Source organism: Opisthocomus hoazin, chromosome 4, assembly GCF_030867145.1.
Source record: "Opisthocomus hoazin isolate bOpiHoa1 chromosome 4, bOpiHoa1.hap1, whole genome shotgun sequence".
NCBI classification, from domain to species: Eukaryota; Metazoa; Chordata; class Aves; order Opisthocomiformes; family Opisthocomidae; genus Opisthocomus; species Opisthocomus hoazin.
In genome coordinates, this window is record NC_134417.1 from 91651110 (window position 1) to 91670131 (window position 19022).

The 19022-nt window shown below is 49.7% G+C and overlaps 1 protein-coding gene across 3 annotated transcripts in view; it reads right to left on the bottom strand.

The window, feature by feature from the left end:
• Positions 1 to 306: 306 nt before the first annotated feature.
• GJC2 (gap junction protein gamma 2) overlaps positions 307 to 19022 on the bottom strand; it is a 43950-nt gene continuing 25234 nt past the window's right edge. For 2 of the 3 annotated variants that reach the window (XM_075419931.1, XM_075419933.1), the window contains one exon: positions 307 to 10130. In XM_075419931.1, coding sequence (XP_075276046.1) covers positions 8863 to 10110 — 1248 coding nt within the window. In that variant the 5' untranslated portion in view covers positions 10111 to 10130 and the 3' untranslated portion in view covers positions 307 to 8862. Of the gene's footprint in view, positions 10131 to 14202; positions 14355 to 19022 lie in introns of those variants that run through there. The other variant, XM_075419932.1, reaches the window with a different exon arrangement.

Below are 19022 nucleotides of genomic sequence, written 5' to 3' on the forward strand. Positions count from 1 at the left end.
CTGCCCCCTCCCTGGAGGTGTTCCAAGGCCAGGTTGGTTGGAGCTCTGAGCAACCTGGGCTGGGGGAAAATGTCCCTGCTCACGGCAGGGGGGTTGGAACCAGATGATCTTTAAGGTCCCTTCCAACCCAAACCATCCTATGATTCTATGATTCTATATATGAAAGGGTGGCAATGGAAAGAAAAGTGAAAACAGAAAAGAACCAGGAAGAAAATTTGAGCCTTTATTTGATTATTTTTCATTTCTACAGCTTTTATTCACTTTTTTCTGGATTTTCTTTTCTTTTAGCACAGAGTTATGCAGACAGTAAAGTAGTATTTAAACATTTTCAGTGCTCAGAAAATGCAGTTCTGCCAGTGTAGTGTATTAAATTGGCTCAGGGGATGGTTTGAGCAAAGCCATAGCATGGTTGAGACCTGCAACGCTGAGAGCCAGGGGGAGGTTTGTGCCAGCCCTCGCTGAGCGTGTGTCTGTCTTAGCTAAAAGCAGGGGACCAGAAACCTGCTCAGAGGGACAACGTGGTAATGTCATTTCCCTTGCTGGTGTCCACGTTTGGAGCAGAGGTTGTGTCTGACCTGCTGTGCTTCAAGCTGCAAGCGTGGTGTTACCTGGACTTGTCTGCTGTGTTTAAAGCTCCCAGACGTGGTCATGGATCCTCTCCTTCCCGCCCTCTGAAGCCACAGTCTCAGCTCAGTGACCAAATGAAAAAAGAAAGCGTGATAAAAGGAGTCTGTGTCCTCAGTTCTCCTCTCCACCTCTGTGGTTTGAAGGCAGTTTAGGAGCATCACAATGCCTTGGTGCTGAGCAGGGTTGGCAGGGGGAATTTTGAAACGCATGTTCTCTGCGATGCTCAGTCGACTTCTGCCAGAGTATCTGGTGTAAAATACCTAAAGTTATACATGAAAAACAGCCCTCTCCTATACGGAATTCATCTACCCAAATGTGGACATCCACACCCGAGTGGGCTGGGCTCCTTTGTAGGTGGCAGAGATGAAAAAAAGACTTTCAGAATAGAATCATAGAATCATTAAGGTTGGAAAGACCTCTAAGATCGTCAGGTTCAACCGTCAACCCAACACCACCACGCCTACTAGACCATGTGCTGAAGTGCCACATCTACAGGGTTTTTGAACACCTCCAGGGATGGGAACTCCACCACTGCCCTGGGCAGCCTCGTCCAATGCCTGACCACTCTTTCAGTAAAGAATATTTTCCTAATATCCAATTTAAACCTCCCCTGATGCAACTTGAGGCCATTTCCTCTCGTGCTGTCACTAGTTACTTGGGAGAAGAGATCAACACCTGCCTCACTACAACCTCCTTTCAGGTAGTTGTAGAGAGTGAGAAGGTCTCCCCTCAGCCTCCTCTTCTCCAGACTAAACAATCCCATCCTTCATTTTACCCTGAAGTCTCTGCGTAAACCAGGCCACACCAGCTGTGCCAAGACGGACTCCAAGTGGTCCTGGGGGCATCAGCTCCATCCAGGCATCTAATGGTAGTGGAGATCAGTCTGTCCTCTGTACCTGATAGGCTCTCCACATCATGGTGGGACTGTGAAAGCCACAGCTCCCTCTTACTCCTGATCCTGCACCCACATCAGCCTGATGAATCGTCCCCCACCACCTTTGTCCTTTCTTGTGGTGTTTGTGGAAGGAGAGCTGGTGGAATGGGGTGTCAGGGCGACAAGATGCAATGTCCCTAGCTAAGCCCTATGCCAAAGGGGACATCCCCTGAAATCCACCCCTGGTAGAACATCTCTCATCCGGGCAGGTGTATCAAGGCAACTCTGAAACCCTTCTCACAGCGAAGAAAATGGTGGAAAAGGACAGGGAATCTCTCTCTGTTCCTCACCAGTCCCTGGGCAGTTGCAGAAGCTGCCGGCAGCCTCTTGCTCCACCAGCTTTCCGCTCTCTGCTCTCCCACCGCCCGAAGCCCTGCCATGTCTGGGGCTTGCTGGCTGCTGCAGCAGCAGGATGGCCCGAGGCTCCCACCGCGAGGGCTCATCCTCGGCGTTTATTCATCCATAACTCATCCGCACTAGCACAAAGCGGGGATAACTGCTGTCTCTCCGCAGCCAGCCCTGCGGGTTAGTGCTGGTATAATAAACTCATTTTCTCCAGCTTTTTCTTGGGGTGCTAAGCACGAGCGCTCATCCACGAACCCACGTGAGCTGCAATCGTTCAACCCCAGCTCTGCACATTAAATACTCCCTGAGCTGCGCTCCAGGAGGTCGACGCAGGCAGCCAGCAGCCGGGACTTGGGGCTGCGGTAAACCGTAGCAGCACTTCTGGCACAGGGACAACATCCCACAATCTTGGAGAGGAAAACACGGGTTGTGGCTGGCCTGGGCAATGCAAAGGCCAATGAAGATGGGGGGAAAATTGCAAGGACAACAGGTTGGACGCAGAAAGAAAGCAAAGTGGCAGCTGAGAGAGGCTGTGCACCAAAGGGTCTGTTTTGTGCTAGCGGGGCTGAAAACGAAGGTAAAGCTGTTATTAGCATTCCCCTAGGGAGAGTGATTATGAGCTAGTGAAATGCTGTTGACAGGAATACTGCCTGCAGCGTGGAGCAGCTAATGAAGAAGATGGGTCTTGTAACCCTAGAGAGAATGGGACACTGGAGAGTCACTGGTGTTTTTCAGAAATGAGCTTTTTTTGCAATTGCTCTGTGTGCTCCCAAAATACAGGGAGACGGAGGCTGCTTTTGCCGTTCCTTTTTCTACTGAGCTTTAGACTCGGGGGCCCTGTCACCCTCTGGCTCTGCCCTCCCTCCATGGACACTGTCACCCCTCTGTGGACACTGTCCCCACCGCAATCTCCAGCAGAAGCAATTTGGAGGTGACCTGGGGACAAGGGATGAGGCTGCTCCTTACTCACTCCCCACTGATGCCAGTCGCCTGAGCCATTGAAGCAGGACATGAGAGACCTCGAGCGAGCCTGGCAGTGAGGGATGAAGGCTGCTAGCAAGGAAGACTCCCTACGGGGTTTGTTCCTGCATGACAGTGGCTGGTACCAGCATCAAGCTAAGGTCAGCCGTCCATGGGTGCTTCTATGTCCAAGTAAATCTGGTGCCAACCCAGCAGCCAACAGCAAAGATAAGTTCACCTTACTGCTCAGACCTTGCTGGTTCAAAGGACACCTTGTTATTTAGCAAAGTTTTTCTTCGTTTTGGGTGTTTTATGTAGCACTGCAAAGGATATGACCTATGAGGATAAAGTGCTGCTGACTATTGGCCTTCCTTGTGGACTTCTTAGAGGATCCTGTTCTTCTGTGTCTCTTGGTGGGAGCTGGTCCTGTTCGTGCCAAAGAAATTTGAAAGATACCACAGCTGCTAGAGAAAGAGAAAAAATGAGTGTTTCTGTCCAGAATTTGTTTCCTGAAGACTCTTTGGGCAGTGGTTGTGAGTGAACGTGCCTGTCATTTAATGGGAGGAGCAAAGACCGAGGTCATTTGGAAAGGCTTTCTCACAAGTGCCTTCCCACCGTTTGCTCAGCTTGAATCATCAGTTTGTCCCAGACTCTGCAAAGTTTTCTTGCTTTTGGAAGTGCAGACTTTCCTAAGCAGTTTCAGCTCCATGCCTGAAGGAATTGTAGGCAGTGATTCATCAGAGAGACAACACATCCCAAACAACTAGAAGGTCAACTACTTCTTAAGGCAAAAATATTTTGCAGTGATTTATAGCCGTATCTGGAAAAACAGAGCTCTTACGTGGCTAAAACAGGCAAATAGTAGATTGAGAAAAATTTCTTGTCATCCACACTCAGCATCCTTCTCATGGAAACTTCACATGCTTTGCATACTGTAACAAAATGCAAGTTTTATTCTGTTTTATTAGTAACGGACGTGGAACAGCCAGTTGAAGACCTGGACTGATCTTTCTCTTTTGACCAGTGTTTAATATTCTAACTACAGTCCAGATGTAACATTTACACTGGAAAATACTTACAGATTCAACCTCATACTCAAAAAAATTTCTAGTACAAATACAGTTAGTACATAAAAAAATGAACAACAGAAAAATAACAATCCCAGAAACTTCGTAACAGCACAGACTGGTTATGCCCTTGAGTTAAGTTCAAGTATTTCCCAGTGGAATGCAATGCAAGCAACAAGGTAATCTGGCTTTTACGTGGGACGTTCCTGGCCCTGAATGGTAAGAGCAGAAATATAAGTGTGGGCGCTTTATCCGACCAAGTTTAGCGAGAGAGTCAACATTTATGATTAGTTCGGCTACAAAGCTAAACCCGTCTTGTGTGTGAACAAAACTACTAACCTGTAAAAAAAAAAAGGCAAAGTATTAATCATACTACTGGAGTTTCTTCCGTGGCTGACGCTGCCTGTCGTCTAACTGAAATTCCTTGAGATGCCGGTTTAGTTTGTAATGGTTGTGATGAGTTTTTTGCTTGTGGTTATGCTTATTTTGCTTCTCTATCCTTTTCCTTCCCAAACCGACACGATAAAAGAGGAGACTTTTGCCCCTGCCTCGAAAGGATTCTCTCCTGCAGAGAAGTTAATGTATGTCGGTCACCTTTGTGGCAGTGACTCAGTGGAAAAACATAATATCCTAAAGGCTTTGGAGGCCGAAGAGTGGAGGAGGAAGGGGGGAGGTGAGCAACTCACTATTCTTAATAACAATAATAATAATCCTGTATATTTCTAGGGCTGTCTGACTCATGCTGGCTCCTGTGTGCGACTCAGATGGGATCTGGGAGAACTGGGGTCCCTCCTCTGCGGGGTCAGAGGAGTCAACAGTGTCCTCCGGGCTGGCTGGGACCTTGCCAGTGACTTTGCATCTCTCCCAGGCAACTCACGACACCGGAGCAGTCCTGCTGGGAATGTGCCCTTGTGCTTCTGTCCCTGTCAAAGCATTTGGAAAACGCAGGGAAGCAAGATCAGCTCCCATTCGCAAAGCATTTTATGCAAGGATGTATTTCAAGCCTGATAGATGAGCGGGGCTGGCTGGAAGGACGGCAGAGAGAGTGGTTGCCCTGTCTCCCTGCCCGACGCTGAGGCTGTATTGATCGGCCAAGAGTCTGCCCTGGCTCTAGTACTTGTCAATATTGCAGTTATTGACTCTCACTATGGAAAACAATGTGTGCACATTCAATGTGATGGTGACACCAGCCGGGAGGGGGCTGCAAATCTGCTGCGGGACAGACTGATCATTGAAAACTCACTTCGTGCTCTGGGTCTACGGTGTGAAAATAAAAAGGGAGTTTGAAGGAGGGCAGGAAGATCCTGACTGTACAAGCAGACATCTGAAGAGGGGAGCAATCCCTGTGCCTGCAGAGGATGGGGTTTTGGAGAGGACCGGCGTGGCAGATGGGCGCGTGAAGAGGAGCAGAGTGGGAAGGTAGCCTAAGGACCGGCACTGCCACACTGCTGGGAAGACATGGACTGTTTGGTGGTGGTTCAAAGACACTGAGGAAAACCATGCTAGAAAAGCAGCCCTTGGAGAAAGGTTGATGACACCGGAGCTGTTTAGCTGAAAGCAGACTTGAAGAGGATGAAAACAGTCTTCAAATACCCAAAAGCTTCTGCAGACATTAAAGGCATGAGATGTTCTCCATGTCTGCTGAGGAGAGGAGACACCAGGGGCTGCAGCGAGGGGGGTTTGTCGTAGCGATTAAGGAAGCATTTGATGGTGACAAGTTGCGGAGAAGATCTGTGGTCCTTTCCAGCCCTGTTGCTCTAAGTGTCTGCAACCCTGCAGCCATGGAGCCCTGAGATCTCCTCCCATCGGGTGCTGACCAGCTGTATCGCTGCAGCAGGGGGTATAGCCCTGCTGTATAAAGTGGGTTTAATGAGTCGATCAGGTCCCTGTGACCAGGTTCTGGGGTTTCTGCCTTAAAATCTGCCCCCCTCTTCCCCCACGGTGAGGCGTTTGCCAGGATGGTTTCCTGAAGCAAGAACAAGGGAGGCCTGTGTCCATCCCTCCATTTGGTGACTCGCTGGTGAATCTGCAGGTCAGCAGGAGCCAAGAGGCCAATCTGAGTCATCGGGAAATGCCCAGGCCGTCTGGGGCTGAGGGAGGTGTCTCTGGTATGGGCCGGAGAAATCCAAAATCCGGACTCCTGCACAGCACAGTGCCTTCTGTCACTGTGTGGGAAGGATGAGTTCACCCGGGGCTGTGATATTGCTGCTCATCTAAAAGGAATCGGAAAAACCCAGGCAGCATCCAACAGTCACTCTCCTCAGAGTTTCCATCCTTCCCTCGGGATCCTGACTTTAAATACACACTGTTTCCCGTGGGACACAGGGCTGGCGATAAAGGAGAAGTCACGTTGATGTGGACAGCAAGCTTGTGCCCTGGACACCTGTAATTATTCGGGAGCAAGCTTCCACCCAGCAGCACCTCTGCTCTTCTCCCCAGCAGCTCTGGGCTGTGGACCTGCATGCATTTATCTCCACCAGCAGCAACCAGCCTCTCCTGCATTGCCCAGCACAGCCCCAGCCCAGGAGGAGAACACGTTCCCTCACGTGGGACAACGACAAACAGTGCCATTGGATATGTTTGTCTCCCCACCACCATGGTGTGAACTTTCTGAGCCTTTCATGCAAAATTCAAGGCAAAAAGGCCGTTCCTCCACGCGATGGATGTGTGTTACTACTGACCATCGCTGCTGGGGGGATGCACTGATCCTCCTCCTGCATGCGGCTGTCTGTTTTCAAGGGGAAAATCTCTAGCAGCGAGAGCTGGCAGCACTCCAGGCATTTTACCAATGCCTTCAGCAGGACCAGGAACAAGCCTGAAAGCATTCCCCAGACTGTTACCCAAAGCCATACTGAATATTTGCAGCTGGATGCCTCGTAGGATGTTTCTTTGCTTTCTTTTTAAACCTGCTTTTTTGCTGCCAGCACTGTTCTTTAATGGCATGGCACAGCTCAGTCCAGGGTTCCAGGAGCTGAAGGCCACACCCAAGGAACATGGAGAGCAGGCATCCTCAAGGCTTTCAGGGACTGATCTTAACAACATGAGAAAGATGCCCAGGAAGTAGTCACGTAGATCCAATGGATAAGAAATATTTGCACAGGGACCAACATGTGACTTTGGGTGGCTGGCACGGCCCCGAGGGAACAGCTCGGCACAGAGATGGTGCTGTGTTCAGTGAGGATTTACTTCTTTCACATTAGGTTTGATATTGAGGGCTCTGCCTATTTGGGTTCTCCATGGTGGTGAATCAACCATCGTACTCTTGGGAGGTTGCGAGAGCATCTGCCAAGCCACAGGCATCTGGGGAACATCTCAGGGATCAGACCCACCCTGAGATGTGGCAGAGTGGGGCAGTGATTGGTTTCAACCTCTACCATTTGGCAGGAGATGCTTCCTGTGCTCCCATTGATCAGGTTTTCTTTCTATTTTGTGTTACTGATGGGGCACAAAGGCACAGCCCCGCAGCTGTGCAAGACACACAGGATGAATCCACCCTGACAAAGCACATCCTCAGCACTAGCAGGAGCCTTGGAGCTCAGCAGCTTGATTTTAACATGCTCCCAGACTCCTGTGGCTGCACAAAAATGACCCTAAAACCAAGCCAAGCTGAAAAAAAGCTCCCCATAAACTAGGGAAAAAGTTTCTGCTACTATCCTGGTTCTGTCCCCACTGAAGCCAGATCTTCTGCTAAGTCCCCAAGCAAGTGTGTGAAACCTGCTAGTTCCCCAGGTGAGGCTGGAGGCTGGAAGCCCAAAGACTGCTCCAGGATGAGATCAGCCATAGCCCTGGACCAGCCGGGTTTTCCCAGGGAAGGTGGAAGGCTGTAAAATTACCAGAGGGTTGATATTACATTTATATATATGTGTCTCTATGTCTATATTCACACACACGTGTTCATATGTGTCTGTATATATACGTACATGTACACACACACATCATAGACACACGATGCATAGATGAGCCATCTGCCACATTTATAAGGGTTTGATTAAACAGAAAAAAAGATTTGCCAACACTGATCTTCCGATCTCTACTAATATTCAGCAAATAAAGAAGGCTAAACCCTTTAAGGGTTTTTTTTCCTGGTTGCATAAAGGCACTTTCTGATGATGTGAAGCAACAACTTGTTAAAAACGCTGTAACTGCAGCGATTCCCATCACATCTGTAGCAAGCGCTACACAGGCACCGGTACAACACAACGTCACTGCTCCCTCCTGCTGTGTAGCATTTGACCGCACTTGCTTTTTGCTTCGACGAAGAGGAATAAAAGACAAAAAGACCTTCAGCGCCGTGCCATGCTTTTAGGTCTCCCTGTGTATGACAGTCGCTGTGTTTCTGCCCCGTAACCTGATGTGGGTGCCAGCTCGTGGCTCGCAGCATCGAACGATGCCTTCGTTTCCAGCGATGCCTGCTAGAGCATCTGACAATTCAGGCAGGACATCGGCTGTAAGCGTATCGTGAAGGTTCATGCAACACATCAGTTGTTTTCTTTTCTCATCAAGGGATCAGAAATTAGTTTTGATTAAGAATGCTTAGTAATTAAACACTGCCTGGCCTACAGCACTCTAGCCTCAGCATGCAGGAGGGGAGCTGCTCGCTGTTGACCTGACTGCTCTTCTGAGCCACCAGCAGCTCCGCTTCCCATCGCAGCACATTGTCTGGTCTCTTGGTGGCTTCGATGGTGAATGAAGGGGTGGGAGATGCGGGGGGTTTGCTGTTGCTCACTGGAGGTTCCCAACTGGAGAACGTGTTGGAAAGAAATGTCTTTTGTTAACACATTGGAAGACAGCACTAAATTGGTCTGTAAATCCTTTTCTCTCCTGACTTCCATATAAAAATTGCGCCTGTGCAACGAACGCAAGACAATACCAAAAAACAAACCAAAATGAAAACCCCACGTACGCTGCCCTCTCTCCTTCTAGACAAAGCTATATCCACACTGATGTCTTTCCATCTTTACTGCTTGAGCTCCCTTTCTCCAAGCAGGCCTTGGGTTTAGCACCTTGTTTCTCCTGGGCGGTGTTGGCCCTGTTCTGCTCTACCACCGTGCCACCCGAGGCAGGACTGCTGGTTCGAGAAGGTTGCGTGTTGGCCTGGGTGCTGCTGTAGCTCTGAAATGCTATGTCTAACTGCTCCTGGGCCACTCGCAAGTGTTTGTGAAGGGTGGACAAGTCTGCCGGGAGGTTCTCATCCGGGCTGGTGCACTGCTGCTCCTGAGCGACATTAGCCAAGTTCTGCTCGTGAGCCATCAGGCTGTTGGGGATCTTGGTGGACTTCTCAGATTTCACTACCAGGTTGTACTCAGGAGGGCAGGAGATGTTCTTTGGGTAGGCATAGTTGTAGGGAGGCTGCCTAAAGCTGTTGATTTTCCGGTTGCGGATGGCATCTCGGATGGTCCCAAACCCCAGGTGAAACATCTCACACATGTTCAGCAATAAACACAGGCAGCTCACGACGTACATCACCAGGAGAAAGATGGTCTTCTCTGTTGGCCGGGACACAAAGCAGTCCACAGTGTGAGGGCAAGGGAGTCTGTTGCAGACATAGTAGGCTTCTACCTCGAAACCGTAGAGCAAATACTGCCCTATCAAAAAGCAAACTTCAAACGAAGCTCTGGTAAGTAGCTGGAAGACATAGATTTTCATCAGTCCTTCTTGCTGGATGCGCCTCCTTCCATCATGCTTTTGTTGCTCTTTGCTCTTGGGCTTGGCTTTGGCTTTCTCGTGTTCTGCTGTGTCGTCAGAGATCATGGGCTCCTCTTCGTCGGCCTCCATCGGGTCCTCCACATTGCGCACTGCCTGCCAGTTCAAAGCAAACTGCTTCTTCTTCTTGAATCCCTTGCGCTTCTTCTCCTCCTCCGCCGACCGGGCGATCCTGTGGATGGCATAGCCCAGGTACATGACTGAAGGGGTGGATATCATGATGATCTGGAAGACCCAGAACCTGACGTGTGACAGCGGTGCGAAGGCATCATAACAGACGTTGTCGCAGCCGGGCTGCTTGGTGTTACAGGTGAACTTGCTCTGCTCATCGGAGTAGATGGACTCCCCCCCCACCGCTGTCAAGACAATGCGGAACACAATGAGCACGGTGAGCCAGACCTTCCCCACGAAGGTGGAGTGATTGTGAATCTCTTCAAGCAGGCGGGTTAGAAAGCTCCAGCTCATGTTGGTCATAAGGGCTACTCAGTTATAACCTGCAGGAAGAGAGGGAAGAAAAAAACACAGATGTAAATTAATATCTGTGGCTGCACTCAGTAACATGACTGTGACATCGGCACACAGAGGAGGTTGTTTGATCTCAAAGAGGTTTATCACTGCAGCCCATCTCCCCAGGACCTGTGAGGGACCACAGCATGGGGCTGAACATGAGAGCGCAGCATCGGGGAACAGGACATGGCCAACGTGGGGATGTCCTGCACCACTGTAGCTGGAGGCAGGGATAGCTGGTGGTTCTAGATACACACAGATTAACAACACAGCAAGCCACAGCACCTACTAGGTTCACCGTTACCCACACTGTTGCCTGTTTCAAGATGTTGCTCAGCTGTAAGAAGGGTTTGGGTGACTGTAAAAGGGCACGCAAGGCACCGTGGAAGCCACCTAGGCACAAAAAGATGCTTAACTTGTGGTAATCTCTTGCTTGCACCCCATGGGCTCCAGTGCCTGAGCTGAAAGCGGGAGTAGAGGATGCTGCCCACATCACAGAGACTTTCACTGCTGAAATATCTTTCATTAGCAAATCCAGAAAAATGCAAAGAATCAGCAAAAGAATGGGAATATTTATGTTTACAGGCTGATGGCCCTTTTAAGTTCCTTTTGGAAAAAAACAAAATAAACCAAAACAAATGTTTAATCAAATGCAGACTGTTTTAAAAATAAACCTTGAAAAGCTCTCAGAGAAAACCATGCATTTATTAGAAGACCTGGACAGCTGGGGAGGAAGAACTTGTAATAACCATGTTGTGTTTAGTTTAACTTGTGATGGGGCCTCAGCTTGAGCTCCTTGGGTGACCCCAGGCATCGCTAAAGGCAGGCAGCAATTTTACTGCTTGTCTGGCAGCAACCCTGACAGATACCTGGAGATGGGAGCAATAAAGCACCCAGACCCAAAAAGCACCATGGCGGGGGACAGCGGGGCGCTCACCCCAGGGCAGCAGAGGATGGGATCATCCTTCCTGCACCCCTGCATCCCTCCTCTGAATCATCCTCAGGCTCGCCGTGGAGTTTACCCACCTTGTTTGCACACAGACACCTGATGCCAGGCAGTAAATTAGGTGTCTATCAGCCCAATCCCACCCATGAACTGACACCTACCACCGCGCCCAGAAGCAAAGAGTGGATGTCGTGGTGGCAGATGTAGGAGCCAAGCACATGAGCATGGACACAAGCGAGTTAGCATGGAGTAGCACATGGCAGTGGTGTGTTATGGTTCAGCAGCAGCTGCCCTGGCACAGGCTGCTCCCCTGTGGTCCTCCACGATGAAGCAGAGGAAGAGAAAGGAGCTGTTGTCCATATGTTGAAAGAGTATGAACACCAAAACTATGCTGGCTGAGCATGGCTGGGTGGAGGGAAAATGATGCTATGAGGCTTTAGCCTGGTCCTAACCTGGCTTTGCACCATTTTTATGTGGAGACACAAAATGATGCCCTAGGCTTTCCACAGCACAAACCAGGCTTTGAGCCCATCACCCATGCCAGGCACAGGGTAGGACCAGCCACCAGCACCAGCCGTGGGCACAGCCCCAAGTGGGAGCAAGACGGGAAATGTGCCCTGCTCTGTTCTCCACGTCGAGCCTTTCTGGAATGCGATTTTGCTCATGCTGCTCCTTAGGACGGGAGCCAAACAGTGCTGGTTTGCTCAGCCCTCGCCTTCGTGCTGCCCTGGGAGGCAGCAGCACAGCCCGAGGCTCGAGATGCAGCGAAATTCTTCCATCGTTGAGGGCTCTTGAGAGCAAGCAGATGGAATTTTCTAACCTTGCTATTTCTAGATCAAACAAATGCTCTGCGAACCCAAACCCCCAAGTCTTCACACGCCTGACCAAGACTGCAGGAGCACTCTGCAGAGGGGGGCGAGGGCTCTTATTCCTGTCCTGCAGCTGGAGAAACTGAGGCAGGGAGCAGAGAAACAGCTCACTCCAGGCTGTGTAATAAGCCAGAAGAAGAGGTGGAGGAAATTCTCCTCTCTGTCCTCAAAGTTGAGGTGAAGGACAACAGCCCTCAAAGCTGCTGGGACCAGAATCCCCATCTCCTACCCCAAAAGTGATGGCTTGGACCCAATGGTCAGTACAGAAACGCTGCAGAAGAATATGGAAGGTGATGCCCACAGAGCTATTCTTTATTTATTGAGAAAATTGGATTTATTCAGGGGTGAGATGGGAAAGCATCCCCTCTGAGTGCCTTCTTGCTTCTTTAGACTCAGTGGATACACTTTAATGTATCTTGAACCCTTCCTCCGATTTGTGTCCCCATTCAGATAAGGGCAAAATGGGGCGTTAAATGATTTGCAGGATGAATCCAGGCATTTGGCCAAGCTCCAGCTGACGAGGGGCTGGGAAGGGAAGACCCCGCTGGGCGCAGCGATGGCCTGCTGCGGGACACAGTGCATCTGCCTCTGGAGCATCCGGGTCCAGCCGAGGCAGTGCTGGGGCTTGGATGGAGCACACGTCGGCCCCAGCTTGGCTGGCCCCATGTGGGCATTCAGCCACCTCCGGCTCCATCTGCATCTGCAATTAGCTGCAAGCCCCACATTGCTCTAAAACAAGGGCTTCAAATGTCCTGTAGAGCAGTTCATTGATCGTTTCAGTGCTCACCTTAAGGGTTTATGAGGTCTACACTGGGGATAATTTGCCATTTTGCAAGCGTTACTCAAGGACACAGTTCCCAAAGCTTAGAGTCACCTCCCAAGAGCAGTATTGCTGGGGCAGGGAGGGTTTGACCAAGATAGTGGTGGCTTTTGGAGAAAATATTCAAGTTTTGGTCTGATATTAGTCAGGGGTTTTAGCAAAGGAACCACCATCTCCTCTGGGAGACACATTTTAGAAAGGAGCACCCGATAGCATTGGTTCAAAACACTCGCAAACCTCCTGAGTCAGAAAGGAGGAAAAAAAAAGCAAAATAACCGAAGTGGCGGGGTGTTGCTTTGAGAAGACCACCCCCGGCTACCAGCCACCAGCCCGAGCTGTTGGTCCTGCCATTGACCCTGCGGTCAGCTCTCCGTGCACATCTGGATCGGCAGGAACATCTGCAGGAAACAGCCTGGAGCTGTTTCTGCACCCCCAGGACCCGCTGTTGCCTCTGTGTATGATCACACCTTGACATTATTAATGCTTCTGTGTGTCCACCCACTCTCCTGGCACCGTATTTGAAAGCAGGAGCTGAAGGAAATGAGTTAAAAACCCCTCCTACAACCAGTTCAGTGAAGCTTCCAGTGCTTTTTGTGACTCGCTGGCTAGAAAGACTACACTGTGAGATTTCAGTGCCTTTAACTGCTTGGCGAGATGGGGGGGTGGGGTTAGTACACCGTTATATTTTGGAATTAATTATAAGGCAAACAAGCTTCCAAGAAAGGATTTGTTCACATTGCTTTTGCTGCTGACTAGGATGATTCTAGGAGAAGACTATGTCTGATCTCCTCACAATGCCAACTATCAAAGCACAACACATGGATTTTTGTACTTTCTGTGTGCTTCAGACCTAATCCCTCTATGCAATGGAAAAGTTACACAGGTTCAGCTCCCTGTGTGGATCTGCAGCAGGTAGATGGATTAGACGAGGTGGTTCCTGTGGCTAAATGACCTGCTGGAGAGATCGCGTGAGAGGACCCACCATCCCTCCGGCTTTGAAATCCATTCATGCATAGTCATCTATCTTCACACGTCACCTCCAGACTAGCTGACACGCGGTGTGTGAAACACACGCGGGGTACAAGTTGCACTTTGAAACAGCTACAAAGGAGGAGTTGGATCGTTCAACCCATCAGCAGCACGTAAAATAGTGAAAATCGCGTTTAGCCAGGGAGCGGAATGAGCTGTTGGCTCCACGTTCTCATCATGGTTCCTTCCCGAAACCCACTGACCCCTCTGCGCAACCGCAGGCACAACTGTTGGATCTGGGAAAACTTTAAAACCTGAGTTTAAAATAAGCAGATGAAGGAAAAAAATAAACAGGAAAAAAAATATTGGTGCTAGCTGAATGTCCTTCTTTTCTACACCATTCCCACACCGTTGCTTAAACCACCGGGAAAACAATGGAAAAAAAATCTACTTACAGAGACATGGTGCTTCTCGCGGCGGCTTTCCCTCCTCCGCCGACATTCCTTGCCCTAGATAAACTCCCTCCGCCTGGGTCCAGCCGTGCCGCAGCGGCTGGAAACCGGAGCGCAAGGGAAGTATTTAACGTATGGCCAGACCCCGCCTCTGCCGGGCACCCACCGGGCCCACCGCCACGCTTGGACCCTCTCCCTCGCCAAGCCTTGGGAGAAGGAGTGGAGGTGCTATATACATATATATAAATACACTGGGGAAGAAAGTGGCATCGGTTTTAAATCCAAACAAGCCGCCGGGTCTGGTTTTAGGAACGCTGCCTGGAATTTTGCTGCCGAGCTCTTGAGCTGGTTGGAAGTAAATTAATAGCATCAGCTAGTGGCACTGGTAACAGATTTGTAAGACAGAGAGCATGACTAATAGGGAACATGTGGAAAACACATTTTGGCAAAAGATACTGGGTTGCTGGGGAAAAAAAAAAAATATACTAAAAAAAAGAGGCAAGGCTCACTAGTGAGAAAAACTGCTCTGAAGCTCCTGCTTTGCTTCACCCGCAGGCAAGGCTTTCTCTGGAAGAGGTGGTGCACCTCTCTACAAGCTGGTGGATGGGAGGAGAGAGCAGATGAAGGATGGGGAAGGGGTTCTGAGCACGCACAAAGCCTTTTTGGCTTCTTTGAAGAAGCAAGAAGAAATACGAAGTAGTGTGGGAAGGTACGTGAAGCCTAAGGCAAGTGGAGAAGAAACCCTCTGTCCTGATGGTCCAAGGAACACCTCTCGTCCCTGCTCTGTCCCTGGGGAGCTTCGGCATTGCCACCCCAGTGGGATCAGGGCTCCAGGGAGCTGCTGAGATGGAAATGGAGAGTCAAGGCAGAAAGTTTCCCCAAGGACCAGTGAGGAGGAAAAAGATGTGACAGCAGCAGTCAAGAAGTCACGAAAAGGATCAGACCCAGCCTTTGAGAGGGGAAAGCACAGGAAGATGCACATTTGGATCAAGGGGAACCTTTGAAACCATATGGTTTATCGGGAACTTTCATCCCTGCTCCTGACAAACCAGGATATTCACTCTGCTGCCAGACCTCTGGTTTCCCAAAGAGCCTGAAGGGAAGCAGAGGGGCAATTCCTGCTCGCTGGAGCATCTCGCGCCGATGCTTTTGCAAGCTGCTCCATGCCGGCTAACGCTTCGGCCGTACTGCTGAAAGTTCCTCTGTGAGAGCCCAGGAGCGTGCGAGCCTCTGCTGACACCAGAGCTCGGCTGCATGACACGACCCCATTACAGCTAATGGGGTCTCCAGGGTGTATAGCATTTCTGGACACGCTGCAGTAACTTTCCTGAAGGTTTTAAGTGATAAACTAATTACTCATACACAGTGATAAGTTAATTCACTGTTCGGAAGAAGCCATCTATGATAGGCAAATGAAAAGGCCATGTCAGCTAAGTTAGGTGTAGAGATGAACCTACCCGGGGGGGAATATGTCACACGAGGGAAACCAGAGTTTGGGAGGCATCTAGGGGGGAATAAGCCTCTAAAGAAGTTAAATTATCACAGCCCTGACCGCGTGCTTCAACTTAAGGACACAGCATACTGACAAAGCTTGTGCTGTCAAAGGACATGGGGACATAAGGAGCTGGTTTCAGAGGAGAGCACCAGGGCTGGAGATCTCCTGCAGCAACACCTCAACCTCCTGGAAATCTTCCATCAGGACCTCTGCGAGGGGGTGAAAATGTGCAATGAGCCGAGGCCACATTACCCCTGTGGGTTCCCAGGGTTGGGTTTGGCATCCAGCATGCCAGGGCAGTGACCTACTTGCCCGCATGGTCCTTGAAGTCTGGAGAGAGTGCGGTGGGTCACCTCGTGGTCCCCTCCACAGGGGCCTTGGGTGCATCCCCCTCAATCAGGGACCCCGCAGCTTCCAGTACATCACACCATCTACTTCTAAAAGACAAGTCCTATGAGATCCATCAGACCTGAGGGATGGCCACCAAGATCTCACTCCCATCAAAGAACTGTGGTGAAATTTCCACCCGCTCCAGCCAGTGCAGGATGGAGCTGTGGAGAAGTATTATTAGTTATTTAAAAATAACCAGCTGAGAACAACTTCCAGGCTCTGCAGGACTGCAGGCAGCAACTTAGAGATAAAAGGCAGCTCAGCATGGTCCTTGTCCCGTGGGTCATGCAGCCTTTCCAGGCCCTTTGCTTTCTAACTGTGTGGGTTATTTATACACACAGCAATCTCATCTGGTGGAAGTTTTCTCGGGGCATCTGTGCTTCAGGCGAGCTGAGCAACATCTGCTCCTGCTCCAGCCTCCTGCCCAGCAGGTCCGGCCACCAGACTGGCAGGGATCGTGTGGTTCTCATCACCGAACCACCACCCGTGGGGCCAAACCATCGCCCAAGGAAGGAGGCAGAGGGCTGGAGGCAGAGCCAGACCCGTGTGTTTTCTCCTGCATGCTTTAGCTGGGTTTTCACTGTCTGAACAGGTTCTGTGAGAGCCAAAAACCTTCCCTTCATGGGTAATAGCAAAGAATGGCAGGAGTACGCGCACATTTACAGTTTGCCTTTTCCTCCTCCCAGGGAAGACACTGGAGAGCAATCAGAGCTTTTCTAGCCACAAATGAATGTACAAGTTAAAACAGCGATAGGCACCTTATCACTGCCTTCCCATCCCTAATGATAATGAGATCTGGTATAACGTCTCCCTGCTATGTCAGTGATGAGTAGCAACCATAATTATCCACTCTGAACACAAATCTATGAAGCTCTGTACTGTATTGTGCTGACAGTTTATTTTCTTCTCTGATTTTTTACCTTTTGAATTTTTCATTTGATCTGTTTTAAAACTAAACGAAAGGAAGAAGTGCATCTTTGCTCAAATGATAAGCCCACTTTTTGAAACAAGACCCAGGAAGCAACGTCACTGTGTTGAGACAAATGACACAAAAATTGAAATAAATTAAGAATATCAGTTTTTTACATTATTGAAAATTGTTGGATTTGGGCTTAGGAGACTGCAGAATTTCATGTCTGAGAAGCAAAAACCATTTGAATACTGCAAAGGAGGGCAAAGACTGAAGCAGCAGTTTTAATTCATAGCTTTTCTTCTTCAACTGACTTCACTAAGCTTTTATCTCTGACCTTCAGACGTGGGATGTGGGACACATCTTCACCCTTGGTGGCTGTGGGTGCCATCCACTTTAGAAGCAGTTTGTGATGGAAAGGGTGGCGAAGGCACTGCCTAAAAGGTAATATTCGACTTGGAAAATATTCCCCCCTTTTTGCATAAAGTCCACTGCAGAATGGCTGAATTCTGTTAATATTCATATTATTCAGTAACTTGGTGGCAGTTAGAGAGAAAAAGGGATCTGGAAGTTACAACTTTGCCAGTGAACGATGGCGTGATGGAAAGGCACGCTGAGGTCTTATCTTTGCAAGCAAAAGCGGCACTTTAAAACCTTGCAGCTACACAGAGAAAGAGGCAGGTTTTCATTCCATTAGTGTCTCTGGCGCGGCTGGACTGTTACTTGAGGCCCCGTGCCCTTAGTGGAGCACTGCAGTTCCACAAATGGCTTTAAACAGGGATGTGTTTTTTTTTCCCCCAGACGTAAAGATGTGCTTCAGGGAGTGGCAACCTCCTTTCTCAACGCGTCCTCCTTTCCTCCGACCCCCACCATCCTGCCATTGTCCTCGCTGTTTTCAGAGCTGCTGGTCCCCGAGCACGCACATGTGGGGCGATTGCTGGGTTTGGAAGAGGACTCAGGCTCATTTTTGACAAGATTGGTTCAAGTCAGCATTGCAGCTTTGACATTTCTAATGCCTCGTCCCCAGACACATGCCTGATTGATACGACCAGGTAAACCAAGCACTGCAGAGAGGTCCAAGCACGTATTTCACTGGGGCATCTTCAAGGCTTCCTTGTATTTGCTGATGGGAAAGAGGCCATCAGCGCCCATTGGAGCTCCTTCTTCAATCCTGGAGTCTCCAGAGTCTTCAGCAACCCAAGGAACCAGGTTGGGTCATTGCCCTGGTGATGTGCTGGCTGGGGACTTCTGGTGGGACACAGAGCCTTGTCTCTTGTGTTAAAGGTGCTCTGGGACAAGCCAGCACCTTCCAGCAGGGGCAGAAGGAATGTACTGGGGTAGGACTTAGGTTTATGGGTGGAGGGACCATGCCTTGGGACAGCCCCTGTTCCCAGCCACAGAAACAGCCCATTTTGTCATGAAGCAGTATCGGGACCAACAATCATCTCATTTGTGGCTGATGGTATCAGGGCCAGCTGTGGATGTGCTGGGGCCCATTCAGGAGCTGCGATGCAGAGACAGGAGGGAGCAGGTGGGAATGGCCGCAGTGCTGCTGAACTCAACCATCCCAGCCAAGGGCCTCCATCGCTTTCAGTCCCACCATGCTCCCTAGCTTCCTGAAATCTGCTTCATCGCAAACCTCTGTGTGGACTTTTCAGGACAGTGGTGGTAACAACCCCAGCGCAAACGTGCCATTTGAATGACAGAGAGACAAGGTCTCTACCTATTCATCATCAAGTTGATTTTTTTTTTTTTGATGAACGCAAGAAGGTTTTGATCTGGACCAGGACATTGCCGTTGGTCTCTGGCTCTTGCAAGGAGCAGAGACAATTTGGTCTCACACATTTTTCCAAAACCGGTGGGGATTTTGGCTGCATAATGTGAGGATGTTTGAAAACAAGGTGAAAGCTGCTTTCTTTCATGCACACTGAAAATATAAACTCTGGCTCTGAATTGCTGTGAAATTTAGACCACGGTTGTGCCTCAGTTAGCCCAGAAGATAAGTCAGAAAACAGAATTTCTGTTAAT